This window comes from Eleutherodactylus coqui, chromosome 8 (assembly GCF_035609145.1).
Source record: "Eleutherodactylus coqui strain aEleCoq1 chromosome 8, aEleCoq1.hap1, whole genome shotgun sequence".
NCBI classification, from domain to species: domain Eukaryota; kingdom Metazoa; phylum Chordata; class Amphibia; order Anura; family Eleutherodactylidae; genus Eleutherodactylus; species Eleutherodactylus coqui.
The window spans coordinates 51,297,345-51,315,332 of record NC_089844.1 but is presented as its reverse complement, the minus strand read 5'-3'; the positions used below and the strand labels follow the sequence as shown (position 1 = coordinate 51,315,332).

Here is a 17,988-nt window from a genome sequence, read left to right as displayed (position 1 = left end):
AATTGCTGGCATGCTGCCCAGTCATAAATCCTTAGTCTGAAGCAGGTCAGATCACTTGGCTGTGGGATTAATTATAATCTAATCAGGCATATGCCTCCTGATGATCATATACCATGGATATACCCTTATTCTTTGTCACACTTAAATGTACATATCTGCCTCTTATAAAGTGCTTTAATATGGTTGGAATTTGTATAGTAATGTGTATACTTGGCAATAACAGTTCTTAGTGTTTACTGCTATATGTGTAGTATGTCTATGTCATGGTCATACATTATGTGCACATCTTAGGAGTAAGGAAAAAAAATCTCCCATAATTGATAAGCAATGTTCATTGTCGGAGCTGATGTTGAACAGATTCTCTTTTATGCTCAGTGAACCAGCAGCTAGGAAGAAAATCTATGAAGGCTTACAGCTTGCTCATACTCGACATTTTCCAAGAGAAGCGGTTCAGCACATGGAAGCCTAATTGCAAATGCAAGTGAATATAGGGATCGTTGATCCATACCATTACTGTATAAAAAACCCGCTGTCTGTTCTCAGTGGAAATAGGTCAAAGAGAAGAAGCACAAAAAAAAAAACTAATGTACTGTTTTCTGTGTGACTCAGTTTCAAGAACGTACTAAAGTCAGAGATTTGTATAAAACATTGACATTTCTTGAAATACAAATTTTGAAGAAGCATGTTAGTATTATACAGATGACAATAGATGTACCATTATTTTTTATACAAGAGATACATTCTAGAGTATATATTTTTTTACTCTCTATTTTGGGATTTACCATTAGGGTATACAACAATATTCACCGTCAGGCTCAGACTGGCCAACTGGAAACAAGTGAATCCAGCACTGGGCACTAAGCCAGGAATGGACCCCCTAACCCTCCACGCAAAGAGCACATGGCACTATAGACCCACTACAATCAAAGTGCTAACAACCACTTGTCCGTGAGTGAATGCGTTACATGCCTCGCCCATCATCACATGACAGTGACGTCATCGCCGGTCTTAAAGCATTAAATATGCAGAGCCAGACAGAAACCATGTGTTGATAGGACCTGTGATGATGTCACCATCATGTGATCAGTCACCGGCTCTTAGCTTCACCCCTGATCACATGATGGTGACATAATCACAGATCCTAAACAAGTAGAGGCCGATGAAGAATGTATGTAGCAGAGCTATGTGTGTGGTGTGTGACACACGCACATAGCAGAGTTGTGTGTGTACGTGACACGTCCATGTAGCAAAGCTGTGTGGGGTGTGTGTGACACACGCACATAGCAGAGTCGTGTGTGTACGTAACACATCCATGTAGCAAAGCTGTGTGGGGTGTGTGTGACACACGCATGTAGCAGAGCTATGTGTGTGTGTGACATGCGCATGTAGCAGAGTTGTGTGTTACATGCGCATGTAGCAGAGCTGTGTGTTACACGCGCATGTAGTAGAGCTGTGTGTGTGACACACGCATGTAGTAGAGCTGTGTGTGTGACGCGCATGTATCAGAGCTGTGTGTGTGTCATGTGCATGTAGCAAAGCTGTGTGTGGTTTGTGTGACACATGCATTTAGCAGAGCTGTGTGTGGTGTATGTGACACGCACATGTAGCAGAGCTGTGTGGTGTGTGTGTGATACGTGTATGTAGCAGAGCTGTGGGTGTGTAACATGTTTATGTAGCAGAGCTGTGTGTGGTATGTGTGACTCGCATGTATCAGAGCTGTGTGTGTCACGTGCATGTAGCAAAGCTGTGTGTGGTGTGTGTGACACGCACATCTAGCAGAGCTGTGTGGTGTGTGTGATACGCGCATGTAGCAGAGCTGTGTGGGGTGTGTGTGACACGCGCATGTAGCAGAGCTGTGTGGGGTGTGTGTGACACACGCATGTAGCAGAGCTATGTGTGTGTGTGACATGCACATGTAGCAGAGCTGTGTGTTACACTCGCATGTAGTAGAGCTGTGTGTGTGACACACACATGTAGTAGAGCTGCGTGTGTGACGCGCATGTATCAGAGCTGTGTGTGTGTCACGTGCATGTAGCAAAGCTGTGTGTGGTTTGTGTGACATGCACATGTAGCAGAGCTGTGTGGTGTGTGTGATACGTGCATGTAGCAGAGCTCTGTGTGTAACATGTTTATGTGGAAAAGCTGTGTGTGGTATGTGTGACTCGCATGTAGCAGAGCTGTGTGTGTAACACGCGCATGTATCAGAGCTGTGTGTGTGTGTCACGTGCATGTAGCAAAGCTGTGTGTGGTTTGTGTGACACATGAATTTAGCAGAGCTGTGTGTGGTGTGTGTGACACGCACATGTAGCAGAGCTGTGTGGTGTGTGTGATACGTGCATGTAGCAGAGCTGTGTGTGTAACATGTTTATGTAGCAGAACTGTGTGTGATATGTGTGACTCACATGTAGCAGAGCTGTGTGTGATGTGCATGTAGCTGAGCTGTGTGTGGCGTGTGTGACCCATGAATGTAGCAAAGCTGCATGTGGTGTGTTTCTGGCATGTAGCAGAGCTGTGTAGTGTGTGTGTAACACACATGTAGTAGATCTGTGTGACGTGCATGTAGCAGAGCTTTGTGGTGTGTGTGACACATGCATATAACAGAGCTGTGTGTATGACATGCACATATAGCAGAGCAGTGTGTAGATTGTGTGACATGTGCATTTAGCAGAGCTGTGTGTGGTGTGTGTGTGTGACACGCATGTAGCAGAGCTGTGTCGTGTGTATGACATGCACATGTAGCAGTGCTGTTTATGGTATGTGTAACACACACGTATCAAAGCTGTGTATCTGTGACATGCGCATGCAGCAGAACTGTGTGTGGTATATGTGACACATGCATGTAGCAGAGCTGTGTGTGGTGTGCTTGACCCGCGAATGTAGCAGAGCTGTGTGTGATGTGTGTGACACACGCATGTAGCAGAGCTATGTGTGTGTGTGACATGCACATGTAGCAGAGCTGTGTGTTACACTCGCATGTAGTAGAGCTGTGTGTGTGACACACACATGTAGTAGAGCTGCGTGTGTGACGCGCATGTATCAGAGCTGTGTGTGTGTCACGTGCATGTAGCAAAGCTGTGTGTGGTTTGTGTGACATGCACATGTAGCAGAGCTGTGTGGTGTGTGTGATACGTGCATGTAGCAGAGCTCTGTGTGTAACATGTTTATGTGGAAAAGCTGTGTGTGGTATGTGTGACTCGCATGTAGCAGAGCTGTGTGTGTAACACGCGCATGTATCAGAGCTGTGTGTGTGTGTCACGTGCATGTAGCAAAGCTGTGTGTGGTTTGTGTGACACATGAATTTAGCAGAGCTGTGTGTGGTGTGTGTGACACGCACATGTAGCAGAGCTGTGTGGTGTGTGTGATACGTGCATGTAGCAGAGCTGTGTGTGTAACATGTTTATGTAGCAGAACTGTGTGTGATATGTGTGACTCACATGTAGCAGAGCTGTGTGTGATGTGCATGTAGCTGAGCTGTGTGTGGCGTGTGTGACCCATGAATGTAGCAAAGCTGCATGTGGTGTGTTTCTGGCATGTAGCAGAGCTGTGTAGTGTGTGTGTAACACACATGTAGTAGATCTGTGTGACGTGCATGTAGCAGAGCTTTGTGGTGTGTGTGACACATGCATATAACAGAGCTGTGTGTATGACATGCACATATAGCAGAGCAGTGTGTAGATTGTGTGACATGTGCATTTAGCAGAGCTGTGTGTGGTGTGTGTGTGTGACACGCATGTAGCAGAGCTGTGTCGTGTGTATGACATGCACATGTAGCAGTGCTGTTTATGGTATGTGTAACACACACGTATCAAAGCTGTGTATCTGTGACATGCGCATGCAGCAGAACTGTGTGTGGTATATGTGACACATGCATGTAGCAGAGCTGTGTGTGGTGTGCTTGACCCGCGAATGTAGCAGAGCTGTGTGTGATGTGTCTGACATGCGCATGTAGCAGCAGAGCTGTGTGTTACACGTGCATGTAGAAGAGCTGTGTGTGACATAAATGTAGCCGAGCTGTGTGTGACATAAATGTAGCCAAGCTGTGTGTGGTGTGTGTGACACGGGCATGTAGCAGAGCTGTGTGGTGTGTGTGACACACATGTAGCAGAGCTGTGTGGTGTGTGTGCCATGCACAAGTAGAAGAGCTATGTGTGCGAATTCCTTGTTGCACAGCTGTATGTGTGTGATATGCATGTAGCAGAGCTGTGTGTGTGTGACACGTGCATGTAAGCAATGATGGTGACGTCATCACAGGTCCTAAACCAGCAGGTCCTAAAACAGTAGCCGTGTGCTTACAACTCCAATCCATTTAACTATATTATATGAGTCAGTGGCATATGGTGCCACCAGAAACACTGGTACTATAATCAACACCTATTCACTAGTACATATATGATATGCAGAGTACACCATCTTAGATAGGTAATAACTGCATATAACTGTTCAGTGGCCTCTCAGAATACATTTTATTGGCAGGCCTTAGGCACCCCAGTACAACGCTGTGCACCACCCATCAACTCAAATAAAAACTAAGTATCAAAATCAAGAAAATGTTACTGAAAAAAAACATTAGTATAAAAAAGAAGATTCAGTATCATGTCATTAGAGAATGAAAATAAGCAAGCTTGCGCTTTGTAAATCCTCAATAGACCTTAAATGTATATATGATGACGGCTAACATAAAGCCCCCACTACTTCAACCACGTTACACCATTAAGGATTATGGAATCTAGGATCTCTGTGCTCTGGCTCATAGAGGGAGGTCTGAGCAAAGGATCCCTCTTTATGGCCTCATGTCCACGGGCGGTTGGATTCCAAATGCGGATTTCCGCAGCAGGAGACCTGTGTAAACTATTTTTAATTGCTTGCAGGAGATCACGGGTGCAATTGGTTTTCCAAGGGGATGCACTGCAACCCCACCTCCCTGATTGATCCTTACCTTAAAATCTACAGTACACCTGCATTGTATTTGCTGATGCCCTGCGGGTTGTCTATGCCCATAGACATCTTTGGAGCCCGTCCGCACAGAATCTGCACTGAAATGGAGCATGCGGCGACTTGTTGTCTTGCATCAAATGATCCACAAATCAAATCTGCTTGCTTTAAGTTAGTTGCAGATGCCAATGCTTCCCTATGGGTACTTTGAATAATGGATCTTCCAGCGGGTGACCCGTGTGGATTCCACAAATCAAATCAGCCCATAGACATGAGCCCTATGGCATCCAAATCATGTGATATAACTTATGGGAAAGGATTGTCTTCATGAGACATCCTCTTTTGAGATATCAATATTTATATCTACAAAGTATCTAGTATATAAGAATGGTTAGAAATTGAAGCCAGGTTACAACAGGTTATAAAATAATGCTTCTCAACTTAACATGGCAGCAACAAAAAGGGGCCCAAAAGATTTGGATTGTTTGTTTCTTTTAATGGCTGGGTGGACGCAGGGATTCCATATTGGTCAGAATAGTCTCAGTACTCAGTCTTCTAAAGTAGGATAGATTCTCACAAAATAGAGGAAATTCCATGAATAACTAATGGCTGAGACCCTCAAAATCATTAAATATACTTAAAAAGTCTATAATGAAAGAAGTTGAATCATTTGCTTGGATCTTTCAGCTTCTTAGTAGCGTTGAATTAGGTCTCCTCATAGTATCCTATAAGGCTGCACACTGACTTATATTTGGGATATTTGCTTTCCCTTCCAAAATTATGCATCAAAAATGAGAATAGATTCCCAAACAGTGAAGAAAAACCTTCTCAAATTTCCATTTGGAATGTTTCTCTTTTCTTTGTCTTGAGAGCAGTTATAAATAATTAGGAACTGATGACTAAATCTTCAGAACATCAATAGGAATGGAACCTGCGGTCTGCTCATGTGTGTTGTGAGTGGACGGTAGAAAGTGAATTTAAGTCTATTAACAAAATTTCACAGATTAAATATAAACAAGAAGTTGAGTAACTTGTCAAATAGTTAGCATTTCAAGTTATTTCATGTCATGTTCTGTCGTCAACACTTTTTTCAGAATTCTTCTGGTTTTGCTTGGACTGGATACTTGTTTCACTGCATTCCGATTTTATTTATTTTTTTATAAAAAAGTTTTTATTAGAAATATTTAAAATAATCACAAATTGACAAAAAATTTAAAAAAGTGATGAAAACAGTATGTCGTACAAAAACATTTGTCATTTTGAACCTGCAAAATAAGAGTAAGAAAGGGGGAAGAGGTGAGGGCAAGAGGGGGTGCATCAAACTGTAAAAACAAATAGAAGACAACATTTAGGGATGTTTTCTTAACCAAGGGTTCCACATTGCATTGTATTTTCAAATGACATTGTTTTCCGGGGCCAGACTTTTCTTTGCAAATACAGTGTTCCGAGATCAATTGTTTTAGTTCCTCCTTGGATGGTATGGTTGTAGATTTCCATTTTCTAGCAATCAGAAGCTTTACTCCCAAAAAGATATGACTAACCAGCAATCTGCTGAGTGGAGGGTATAGGTCTAGGTCTACTAGCAACAAGGCAGTCCTGGGAGATTTGGGGATGGAGGTTTTTGTAGGGCCGCTGAATAATTTGTATACTTCTTTTCAGAACACCTCTAGCATTTTCCAATACCAAAAAGTATGGAGAAGTGTATCTTCATCTCCACAACCTCTCTAACACACCACATCAGAGCATAGTTTTTTGTGATATAAGTACGATGGGGTAAAGTACCATCCGGGCAGAGGTAAGGATTTTTGCGTACAGTAGAGAGGACAAAGGTTTGGTTTCGTTAAATTCTGTTTCCAGGAGAGGTCAGCTGATTTTGGAGATTGTTGTACTCAGGACAGAGATTGGTTTAGGATCCAGCAGTGTTTCCCAAGTCCTCATGGATCCCCACAGGTCATGTTTTCCAGATTTTCTCAGTATTGAACAGGTGATGTAATTATTGTCAGTGACTCAGACATAGCCACAGGTGTTATTACTATAGGATATCCTAAAAACATGACCTGTGGGGGTCCATGAGGACTGGAATTGGGGTAACACTGGGATAGAGGACTGTAGATTTGCCTCAAGGTTTGGAAGACCCACTCCACCCTGGTGGCAGTGAAGAGCTAAGATAGAAAGAGAGATTCTAGGGTGCATGCTCTCCCACACATAATCTAATAATTGATGTTGGAATTTTATAATTAATGGTTGGGGGATAGGGACTGGGAGAGTGCGGAAATAACATAGCAGTTTTGGTAGGATTAACATTTGGATAGGTGTATGCGGCCTATCCATGAGGTTTGTTTTGTTTTAAAATTGTCCATCTGTCATTGAAGGGTGTTCAACAAATTGAGGTAATTATTTGTGACAGTCTCTGAGAGAGGGTAGCACAGTTCGATGCCTAGGTATGAGATGCTTTGACTTTGCCATTCGAATGGCTATTCCGATTGGTTATCTTTTTTTCGTCTATCTGAGATATGTATCCCTAGTAATTGGAATTTAGAGTGATTCGCTGTTCAGAGAGATGTCACTGGATTTGTTAGGGTAAGTAATATGTCGTCGGCGAAGAGGCTCATTTTTTGTTGTCTGAGGCCTGCGTGAATTCCAGAAATGGAGGGGTTTATCCTAAATCTCTCTGTGAGAGGTTCAATCACTACAATAAATAGGAGGGCAGAGAGCGCAACCTTGGTGGGTACCGTTTATGATATTGAAAGGCTCCGATAAGGTGCCATCTAACAACACTCTGGCTGATGGGAAGGTATAAAGGGCCTTGGTTGCTTTAGTCAAGTTTCCTGTGAAGCCAAACCTTTCAAGGGTGGTCGAGTGCGAGTAAGACAAATAGGGTGCAGCGCTTTTCAAGAATTGTTAGGATGTTTATGACTCTCCTGGCAGTGTCTGGGGTTAGTCTCCCTTTAATAAAACCAATTTGGTTGGAATGGAAAATGCTGGGTAAAATGTGAAGTAGTCTTGAGGTGAGGGTTTTTGCATAAATTTTAGTATTCTTGAGATTGGACAGAAGTTAGCTGGGGTGTTTGGGTCTTTGCCTGGTTTGGGCATAGTTACAATCGTGGATTCCAACATTTCCTTTAGGAGGGTACCTCTTTATATCCCATGGTTAAAAGTGTGGTACATGTGAGAGACTAGTGTGCGTGCATATAATTTAAAATATTCATTTGAGAGTCTGTCCAGGCCAGGGGATTTTAGGGGTTTTAGAGTGCATATTATGTCTAGAATTTCTGTAGTGGTGGTTGGCCAATATAAAAAATAGTTTTGAGCTTGAATGGGATGAGAGGTTAACTCCATTTAGGAAATGTTGAATGTTTTGGAAGGATGGCTAGGAAGTAGATTTGTCCTCTTATAGATCATATAGATTGCTATAGTAAGTATGGAAATTGTCTGCTTTTTGTTTAGGGTGATATATTTTTCCCCCACAACCATTTAGGGTGAAAAAGGTAGGGGATTTTTGCTGTCTGTGCATTTTCTTCCCAAATTTGCCATAAACAAGGTGGTCTGTTATTTGATATATAAAAATTAGATTTGGATTTTTTCATCGCCTATCAACGTTATCCATTAGGAGGGATTTTAGCTTCTGTCAGAGGTTAAATAGTTCATTGTGCATTTCACTTAAGTGGGAGCTCTGGAGTTTGTCCTCTACTGCTTGAATATGGGTCATCGTTTCATCAATCAGAACCCATTTTTTCTTTTTGTGTTTTGAACTTATCCCAATGAGAATCTCCCTGATAAAGGCTTTGTGGGCGTTCCAGATGGTGAGAGAGCTCACATCTGGGGTAGTGTTAATAGCAAAATATTCCACCGAGACCGGGGCATGGTCCGATTAAGTTGCACTACCAGTCACGGCGGAAACCACGCCGGGTAGCGTCCATCGATCCACCATAATTAGGTCTATCCTAGAAAAGGATCTGTGTCAGGGGAGTAAAACGTATATTCTCTGGCTGAGGCATTCAGGCAACGGAATGTGTTATAGAGTGCCTCTTATTAAATCTACGGAGACAGGGAAGGAGCTCTCCTGGCAGCGGTAGCTGAGGAGTCAATGGATCTATTGGGATGAGATTAACCCTTTCCAATCCACTGCCTGACGTCTGAAGACATTCTGATTGAAGGCTGTACAGCTCCAATGTTGGAAGTCTGGCAGGGTATTCTTACTGTATATTACTGGCCGCTCTGTTGTCAGGGGCCTCTCCAGCTTGTCCCATACCACAATAATGGCTCTAGTCAGTAGAAGTCGCCATTGTATAATTGCAGAAAGAGAAAGCCCCCTAGGGCTTGAATCCAAAATTGGATTGCAAAGGGTTAAAGTCTCCACAAACAATTGACTCCTTTCGTGTTTTTGCATTTTCTTTATTGTTTTGTGTAAGAAGCAGAATGGACAGAGTTGGGTGCGTATACATTCATGATTGAGAAAGGTTTGGAGTTTAAAACTCCTGAGAGGATTATAAACCTGCCTTTCGGGTGTAAATTTTGGTGTTGAATGTTTAGATTTATAGAATCCCTGAATGCGATAAGGACACCTGCTTTTTTGCATGGGGAGCAAGCCAAAAATATATTTGGATATCTTTTGTGGGATATGTTGGGATGAATAAAGGCGACGGGGTGGGTTTCCTGAATACATTAAGATATCTGCATTGTTATGAAGAGCTTCTTTCCATAGGGAGGAGCACCTAAATTGTCAATTTAGTTCCTTTACATTTAAGGAATAGACTCTAATAGCCATAATGTACATAGAGGATTACAGATATGACAATGTGTACCCTTCTGGATGTCTTCTAGAACAAGGGGAAAAACATAGCAAAACAAGTCAAACAACATTAGAAAAAATATTGAATGTGAGTGTCCGCTGAATCCAGGGAGGACTGGGCAAACCCACCCCCCCCAGGGTGCAGGCAAGATCAATGAGAAACAAGACCACTTAGGTATTGGGCTTTTTTTTTGGAGGGATCAAAAGTTCAAATTAATAGGAGCAGGGTACAAGCTCTGTCATGCTAAGGGTCAAAAGTCCTTCAGCGGGAATTTTGAGATCTGGACTAGTCCTTTTCTACTGGTGGGGGTCATCTGGCTCTTTGAGAAATGGATTCTTTAGATGTTTGGATGCCCCATGATTGAAGTAGGTGGTTGGCATCTTCTGGTTTGACTTAGGTGTAGTCAGTTCTGTCTTTCATGACTGTGAGTTTCAGGGGGGAAAACCCCACCTGTAGATATTTGCTTGACATAGAGCAGTGGTTATTGCAGCATATTTTCTTCTTGCTTGCATCGTGGCTTAAGATAAATCGATGAATATTCGAACATTTGCGTAAGGAGCTGGCAGTTGTTTTAATTTGTGAGATATCTGGATCAGGATCTCTTTGGTATGATAAAAATGGATTCTTGCAATAATGTCTCTAGGAATGCCTTCCGAGAGCAATCTTTGTTTAGGTCTCAAGCTGGTAGATCGTGTAGCACAGTTTTCATCAGTGGTTGCAAGTAGCCACGGATATCGCCAGGTGAAACTGACTCTGGGATGCTCCGCCTATTTCGGTCTTCGATGTTGGCGAGTTTTGACTTCAGTTGCTCCACTTTATCAGAAAGAGCTTAATGAGCGTCGATCATAGTGGGTGCCTGTCTAGTATTTTGTGTGTGCATCCTGGAACTTGTGTTGTTAGCTGGGGAGCAGGATCTCCCTTTAGGGAGCATCACCGGGGACCTTATGGAGGTGGTATCGCCTGCTCTTTAAATAGCAGAGAGGAAGCAAAGGACAGGTAGCTGGGTGCACTGTCCCGCGGCTTACTGCGTGAGCTCAAGAAATCATCCAGCCTGCAGGGCTGGGAACAAGATAGATGCTAGCAAGTCATCACAAGACTATAGTGGCTGGGAGCCTCCAGGATAGGGAAACTTTGCCACTGCTAGGTGCTTGGAGTTGCTTGTAGGAGTCTGCAAGTACGGAACTCTAGCTTTAAGCAGCCATACTTGTGCTCGGTCAGGCCACGCCTCCACTCCATTCCGATTTTAGACATCATCATACTATTTAGTTCTAGGGAGGTTCACACAGCATATTTTTTTCCACTCTAGCTTTCCATTTCCTCTGAATTGCCAAAAAGAACATTCAGACAGAGCCCTGAAAAGAACCATCACCTTTTATTAGTCAGAGACCAAAGGTGCAAACTTTGTTCTTCATTTGATCAGGTTTCCGTTAGTTTCCTGAAGGAACAAAAAACAGGTCAAATACGGAGACTAAATGCCCTCCATTTGACTAATAAAAGTTTATAGTTTCATCTAGGGTTCTGACTGAATGCCGTTTTCAGCGATTCAAATGGAAACCTGGGATGGAAAACCACACTGGAAACGAAAACCCTGCATGAACCTACCCTAATTGTATCAGTGCCATCTAAGCTCTAACAATGCACTGCTCTCTGGAAATAGGGGTACAGCACAAATTCTGAATTAGGCTTTATGTCTGAACAGCTAATAAAGCTTTATGCAACTAAAAAGTGGAACACGATAATTTACACCGTGACAGTGGCAACCTTGCATATAACCATAAAAATGACCAGTCCTAGGTTAAAATCAGTGGGGCTGGCTGCATAGCTCTACAGCCTGATTGACTATATCCCTACCTCTGCAGCATTCCTTCAAATCAATGTATGAGTTTTTACCAAGTTTGTAAAACAATGATTGGGAATAGCACCCCTTCTGGGTGCTCTCCTTGGGAAGAGACAACTTGCTTTTCAAAGGTGAAAATAGGAAATATTGATTTCATATTTATCTCTTAATCAATCATAACACTAAAACCACTAAGAGGTGAAGTGAATAACCTTATCTCATAACAATAGTACTGTAGCAAGGGGGGTACTCTTGCCTCGGGATCACTGACCTCTCATACCAGAAATGGCGCACCACACGGGTAAGCACGGCTCAGGAATAGCGTATCTCTTTGTCTGGCTCCTGCCAGCGTTTATTTTACAGCACGTCACAGCACAGCAAACCACATAATGTCCACAATGTCAGTAAGCACCCCAACTTGTGTGGGAGTCCAGGGGCGTCATCCCTGTCGGACTCTTGCCTTTTCAGGCCACCAGCCTGCAGCACCTTCCTATGCTGCGCTGGTCCTCTCTCTCTCTCTTTGGTAGGAACTGGCTTTTTATCTGGTTCCTGCTCAACCCCATGGTTAACCCTCGCACCAGAAGTCCTGTCTCTGGCCCTCTACAGGCCCTTCTGTGTACTGCACTACTACAGTACCTATAAGACCTTATTCAAACGCTACTAATGTAGCCGCGATAAAAAAGTCACAACCATGTAAAGCATTGGATTCCAATGCATTCATTCACATGGGTCAATTACACTAAGCAACACGGTTTTTGTGTCTAAGAAAAGTCTATTTGTCCCTGTTAGCTTTTTTAAAAAATATAATGGAAAATATATTTCTTTTTTTTTTTATTCTATATTTATAGCAGATTATCAATTAGTTACAGTTAATGTAGTATTTTCATTAAGTTGGAAAATATATTTCATTTAGAAAAAAGTTTGCTTTTGTGGTCAGGACATTGATAATTAAAAATATATGATTTCCAATGTTTCAAGGACATGCACAGTGAGAAATAAATTACTTATCATGACCCAAAGTCATTATACAATGCAGAGTATGTCCATACAGTTCAAAATTAATGAAAATCTCTGGTTCTTTTCGATTGACGATTGTGTAATTGGTCACTTTCCCGTACGAGCCCCCAGATGTTGTCGCCCATCATATTCTAGTTGTATTGTCCTTGATAGCGAGGCTCAAACTGCTGCATATCTTGGTGGAACCTTTCTCCTTGTTCCTCACAGTATGCTCCCATGTTCTGCTTGAATTTTTGTAGATGAGAATGCAGGATATGAACCTTGAGTGACATCCTGCAGCCTATAGCATGGTATTTCTTCATCATCGGTTCCACCAACTCCACATATTTGTCTGCTTTGTGATTTCCCAAGAACCCCTGAACCTCGGCAACAAAACTGTTCCAAGCTGCTTTCTGTACCTCTGTGAGCATGTCAATTTCGGACATTCTATGATCCTCTTAATTTGTGGTCCTACAAAGATGCCAACTTTTACCTTGGCCTCAGTCAACTTTGGTAAGAAGTTCAGTAGATGTTTCATCACTGTAGATTCTTTATCTAGAGCTGTGACAAACTCTTTCATAAGCCCGAGTTTTATATGAAGAGGTGGCATCAGAATCATCTTAGGATTCACTAGTGGTTTCCACTTGATGTTGCTTCGTCTGACAGTGAAGCCAATATGTTCAGGCCAGTCTCATCGATCGTAGTGTTCAGTTTTGGCACTGCTATCCCAAAGACAAAGATAGCAAGAAAACTTTGTGAAACTACCTTAAAGACCCGTTAGGAAAGCAACCATCTTGAAGTCTATAATTACCTTCCAACCATGCTGATCGTACTTTAGAATTTGCAACAGGAATTTGACACTACTATACTCCTCCTTGAGATGTGTAGAGTGAGCCACTGGAAGGGATGGAAGTTGATTTCCAATGTGGAGCAGAACTGCTTTCAGGCTCTTAGAAGAACTGTCAATGAAAAGGCACAATCCTGTGCGTTACAAGGTATCCTAATGTCACTGAATAGACCTGTCACGTCATGACAGTAACAGCGTCCATCTTGAAGGGTGAAGAAGGTCGAAAACATTTGAGGACATTTTTTTTTACTTGTAACTTTGCACACTATCTTCCAGCAAGTTCCACTGTTTAACCAGTTTTAATAAATGAGGGCTACGTATGTACAGTGGTGTCTGATGTTTTGTGTGGTATAAGGGAGAGATTAGGAAAAGATGCAGAAAGAGCTATCATTAGGCATTGGAATTATCTAGTTGTTCATTCCATACCATCTACTCCAGTCCCTACTGTTAGGTTCATCATAATTATCTTCATCCTCAGCATCCAATTACCATCATCTTCCACCCCTGTCATCTAATGGTGAGTCACTAGTTTTGAATTTGTGTTTTTACACTTGTGTTGATACATGCTTTATATTTGCTATTCTTGCAACTGTCAGGTCTGGTGGCTCTGGGGGTCTCCGTGCCTGCACTACCGGTCCTAGTACCCGGGCGGCTGGGGTGCGGTGCAGAGGAGCCCCGGTCTTGGTGACCTCCCCTGGCCGCTGTGATCCGGTACACCAGCTCCGAGTGCATGCGCCCATGCACCTGGAGCATGAGCCTGGTTAGCCGGGTTGCTGGGGACACAGCAGGTTACCGCACCGTGTCCCCATTGCTATGACGCCCGGGCACGTTCCTCTGTGGCCACCTGTTTTTATTACGCAAGGAGGCTGTTCACCAGTGTCCTGTGATTGGGTCCTGCTGCTGTCAGGCTCCCCGCCCCAATCAGCTGCTGGGGTGGGAGTTCTGACAGCATTTAAACTGCTCAGTTTCCTCCTGACCTGCCAGTGTATGTTTGGTCTCCAGCTACACCCATGTTACCTGTATTTGATTCCCTGCTTTGACTCGCTTGCTTTGGACCTGACTTTGCCTTCGCCTAACCCTTTATACCTCGTTCTCTTCTGTTGCTGACCTGGATTGCCTGACCTGCCTTTGTGTTTGTGTGTTACCTGCATTTGTCTGTGGGTCTGACTCCTGCCCCGCATCCCTAGCGAGCCTAGGGACTGTCACCCTAGGGCCTAGCCTAGGGGGGCAAGTGGGTAGGGGCAGGGGTTGCGGGTAGTTTCAGGGACTTCCAGTTACCCAGACCCCAGCTCCTTGACAGCAACATTCCGGTTGTTATATTATTTGGGTCTATTGGGCCTATCTAAGTAGTGGGAGACATGGTTAGTACACAGAAAAAGCAGTTGCTAAAGGTGAAGTCAAGTTTTGCAGTTATTGTCCAGCCAGAATCATTACACCTATATTTATTTACCTTTTATTTATCTACCTGTACCGTATGTAATCAAGGTTGAGTAGACCATTTAATGTGAACCCTACAAGGGAATCACTACATTCTACTTTGTAATAATTACCGTACCTAATATTTTTTAGTAATGAGATATTGCTTCTGATATATAGAATCTATCTACCTATAGATAGATACTTTCCAGCCATAACACTACAACTACATATTGTGCAGGTCCCCCTCGGCCCACTAAACTGCCCTGGCCTGTTGACTTGTTTACTCGACAAGACCTCCCAGAATACTCTGTGGTGTCAAGCACTGGCATGTTAGCTGCGGATCCTTTAAGATCCTAAACAATTTCTGCAGTGGGGTGGGACACATTATCCTGCTGAAAGCAGTCACTGCCATTAGGAAGACCATTGCAAAGAAGGAATTTATGAGGTATGCAATGATCTTTAGGTAGTAGATATGTATCAAAGTAACAACCACAGAAATTTCAGACCCAAGGTTTCTCAAAAAAACATTGCCTAGAGAATTGCACTGCCTCCACTAGCTTACTTTCTTCCCATAGTGCATCCTGGTGCCACTTATTCCCCAAGTAAGTGATGCATCCATCCATCCACATGATGTAAAAGAAAGTGCGGTTCAACAGACCAGGCCACCTTCTTCCATTGCTCCATGGTTCAGTTTTAATGCCCATTGTAGACATTTTCAGCAGTGGACAGGGTCAGTATGGGCATTCTAAAAGGTCTGCAGCTATACAGCCTCATACACAGCTGTGATTCTGATAGTGCTCTATCATAGCCAGCAATAACTTTGTCAACAGTATGTGCTACAGTTAAGGTCTTTTTACACACAAGGATTATCATTCAAAATTCATCCAAATGGCCTTAAATTAGCGATAATCGTTACATGTAAATGTGGGCATCGTGCACTTTTTGTTTGAGCTATGAATTTAGTTAAACTTAAAATTCATCATTAAGCCACTGAAGGACTGAGCAAATGCATTCCATTTGAAGGTATTTCACTCATCTTTCAAAAGACTTCAGGATGTTCTCCCTGCAGCATGTTTACACTAGCCACGAGGAGAACAATGCAATATGCTGGCAGATGCAAGGAAAACAGTGCAATCTGCTCGCAGCCACAAGGAGAACAATGGATTGTGATCGCAGGTGTTTACACAGCTGGCCATGTGTTTAAACACTCACTGGGCTCTGCAAACAGCCGCTGGAGGTTCTTTAACATGCAAATGAAGATAATAAAGTGGTAATGGCCAATAACACTTTATGCAAATAGATTGTTAAATCTTTCAATTGTTTGAAAGATTATCTTTGCATGTAAAAGGGCCTTTACCCTTCTCTGGAATGAAACCAGGTGAGCTACTCTTCCCTTGAATATTAATGAGCCTTGGGCACCCATAAGGCCCCCTGTCCACGGGCGTTGCAGTATCCCGCGGCGAATCTCAGCCGCAGGAACCATCGCCTGGGAGCAGGAGCCAGCAGACGGTTCTCCGCAGGTCAGCCTGGTCACAGGTCAGCTGCGAATTGCCAGCCGCAAGTGGAAAATCGCAATGATTCTCTGCTCGTGGACACGGGGCCGGCGCTTTCCATAGCAATGCTATGGAAAGCTTCAACCGGTGTGATTCGCTGGCGATTTACCACCGGCGAAATCACTGCCGTGGACAGGGGGCCTCACACTGTCACTGGTTCACTGGTTATCTTTCCTCGAACCACTTGTAGCCAGCACCACTGCATACTGGGAATACCCCACAAGACCCCTTATGGAGATGCTCTGACCCAACTGTTTAGCCATCACAATTTGTCTCTTGTTAAAGTCACTTAACACTAATCTGTCTGCTTGAGCATGGTGTCCAAACCCCAGTGTACGCAATCATAGACAGACAACTGTCAATCACTAATAGCCCCGCCCATTGTACTGTTCAGCTAAGAACGTGCAAAGGTAAGCAGGGTCCTCAGCTGTGGGCAGGGTCAGATTCCGCTGTAGGCTCCGATACGTGGAATCCAATCCGCCCGTAGACACGAGGCCTTATTGTTCACTTGCTAATATAGCCCACTCTTTGACAGGAAACTTTGTCACATGATCATTTTGATTCATTTTACCTGTCTTTGGTTTTAACGTTATGGCTGATCAGTATCTGATCCATCTACATACAAAACTTAATATACACGTATTTTCTTTTATTGTACAGTTATGTCTGTAAATCTCTTGTCTATCACAAAGCCTATGACACTTGTGTTACCTCCTGACAGCCTTCTCCGTGTGAATGGTGCCGGTGTGAACCCAGCAATGAAGTCCACTGTGTTGTAGCAGATTGTGCTGTACCAGAGTGTGTCAACCCAGTATATGAGCCTGAGCAGTGCTGCCCCGTCTGCAAGAACGGTGAGTGGAATGCTGTGCAGCCAAAACTGCAACATTGTTTTTGCTTTTGCAACATGTTATTAAGATGCTGAGGTCCTTTTCAGCCATGATTCAGTTTATTGTGCAGATTCTTATAGGCTACATGCAGACGTTGCATAGTACATGCATATTTCTATGTGTTGATTTGCATGCAGTGTGATTCAACCCTTCCCATTCCATTCATAGGTTGAAATCTGCAGCAAATCCGATACAAAATCCGCAATTAACACATGTGGGTTTGCTGTAGAAAAGTTTCAGATATTCCACATTGAATCCACCTCGGTTTTAGGTACCCATAATCTTAATATGTAAAGATCAGACTAATATCTCAAGCACATGGAGTCAGCATGGTATTGTATGGTGTTCTACATGGCGCCGTACTTTGGACATATGCTCCACTAGAAGTAATGCTTGTAGTAGGGAATTTCTAAGTAATGTTGTATCTAATGCAGAATGTCACATTTTTATTCTGTTGGATTCTGTATGCTACAATATTAAATTGGAGGCTTATAGAGGTACAGAAGGCCCTACTGAAGGCCGTGGTTGCATTGTTATTGCTTGGTAGAACTCAAAGGTTATCTGACACTGTAATGGAACTCAGTTTGCATATATATATATATATATATATATGAAATTGGAGCTAGAGAAGCTTGAAGTGTAACCTTATAGATTTATATAGGTGAAATATTGCTGCTCCATGCAACTCGAAGGTTGTAAAGATCTGTAATATGGTCATCTTTGG

At 43.1% G+C, this 17,988-nt stretch overlaps 1 protein-coding gene across 2 annotated transcripts in view; it reads left to right on the top strand.

Moving 5' to 3' along the window:
- VWC2L (von Willebrand factor C domain containing 2 like) overlaps positions 1-17,988 on the top strand; it is a 157,562-nt gene that overhangs the window by 57,094 nt on the left and 82,480 nt on the right. For both annotated transcript variants that reach the window (XM_066577374.1, XM_066577375.1), the window contains exon 3: positions 17,099-17,228. In XM_066577374.1, coding sequence (XP_066433471.1) covers positions 17,099-17,228 — 130 coding nt within the window. The remainder of the gene's footprint in view (positions 1-17,098; positions 17,229-17,988) is intronic.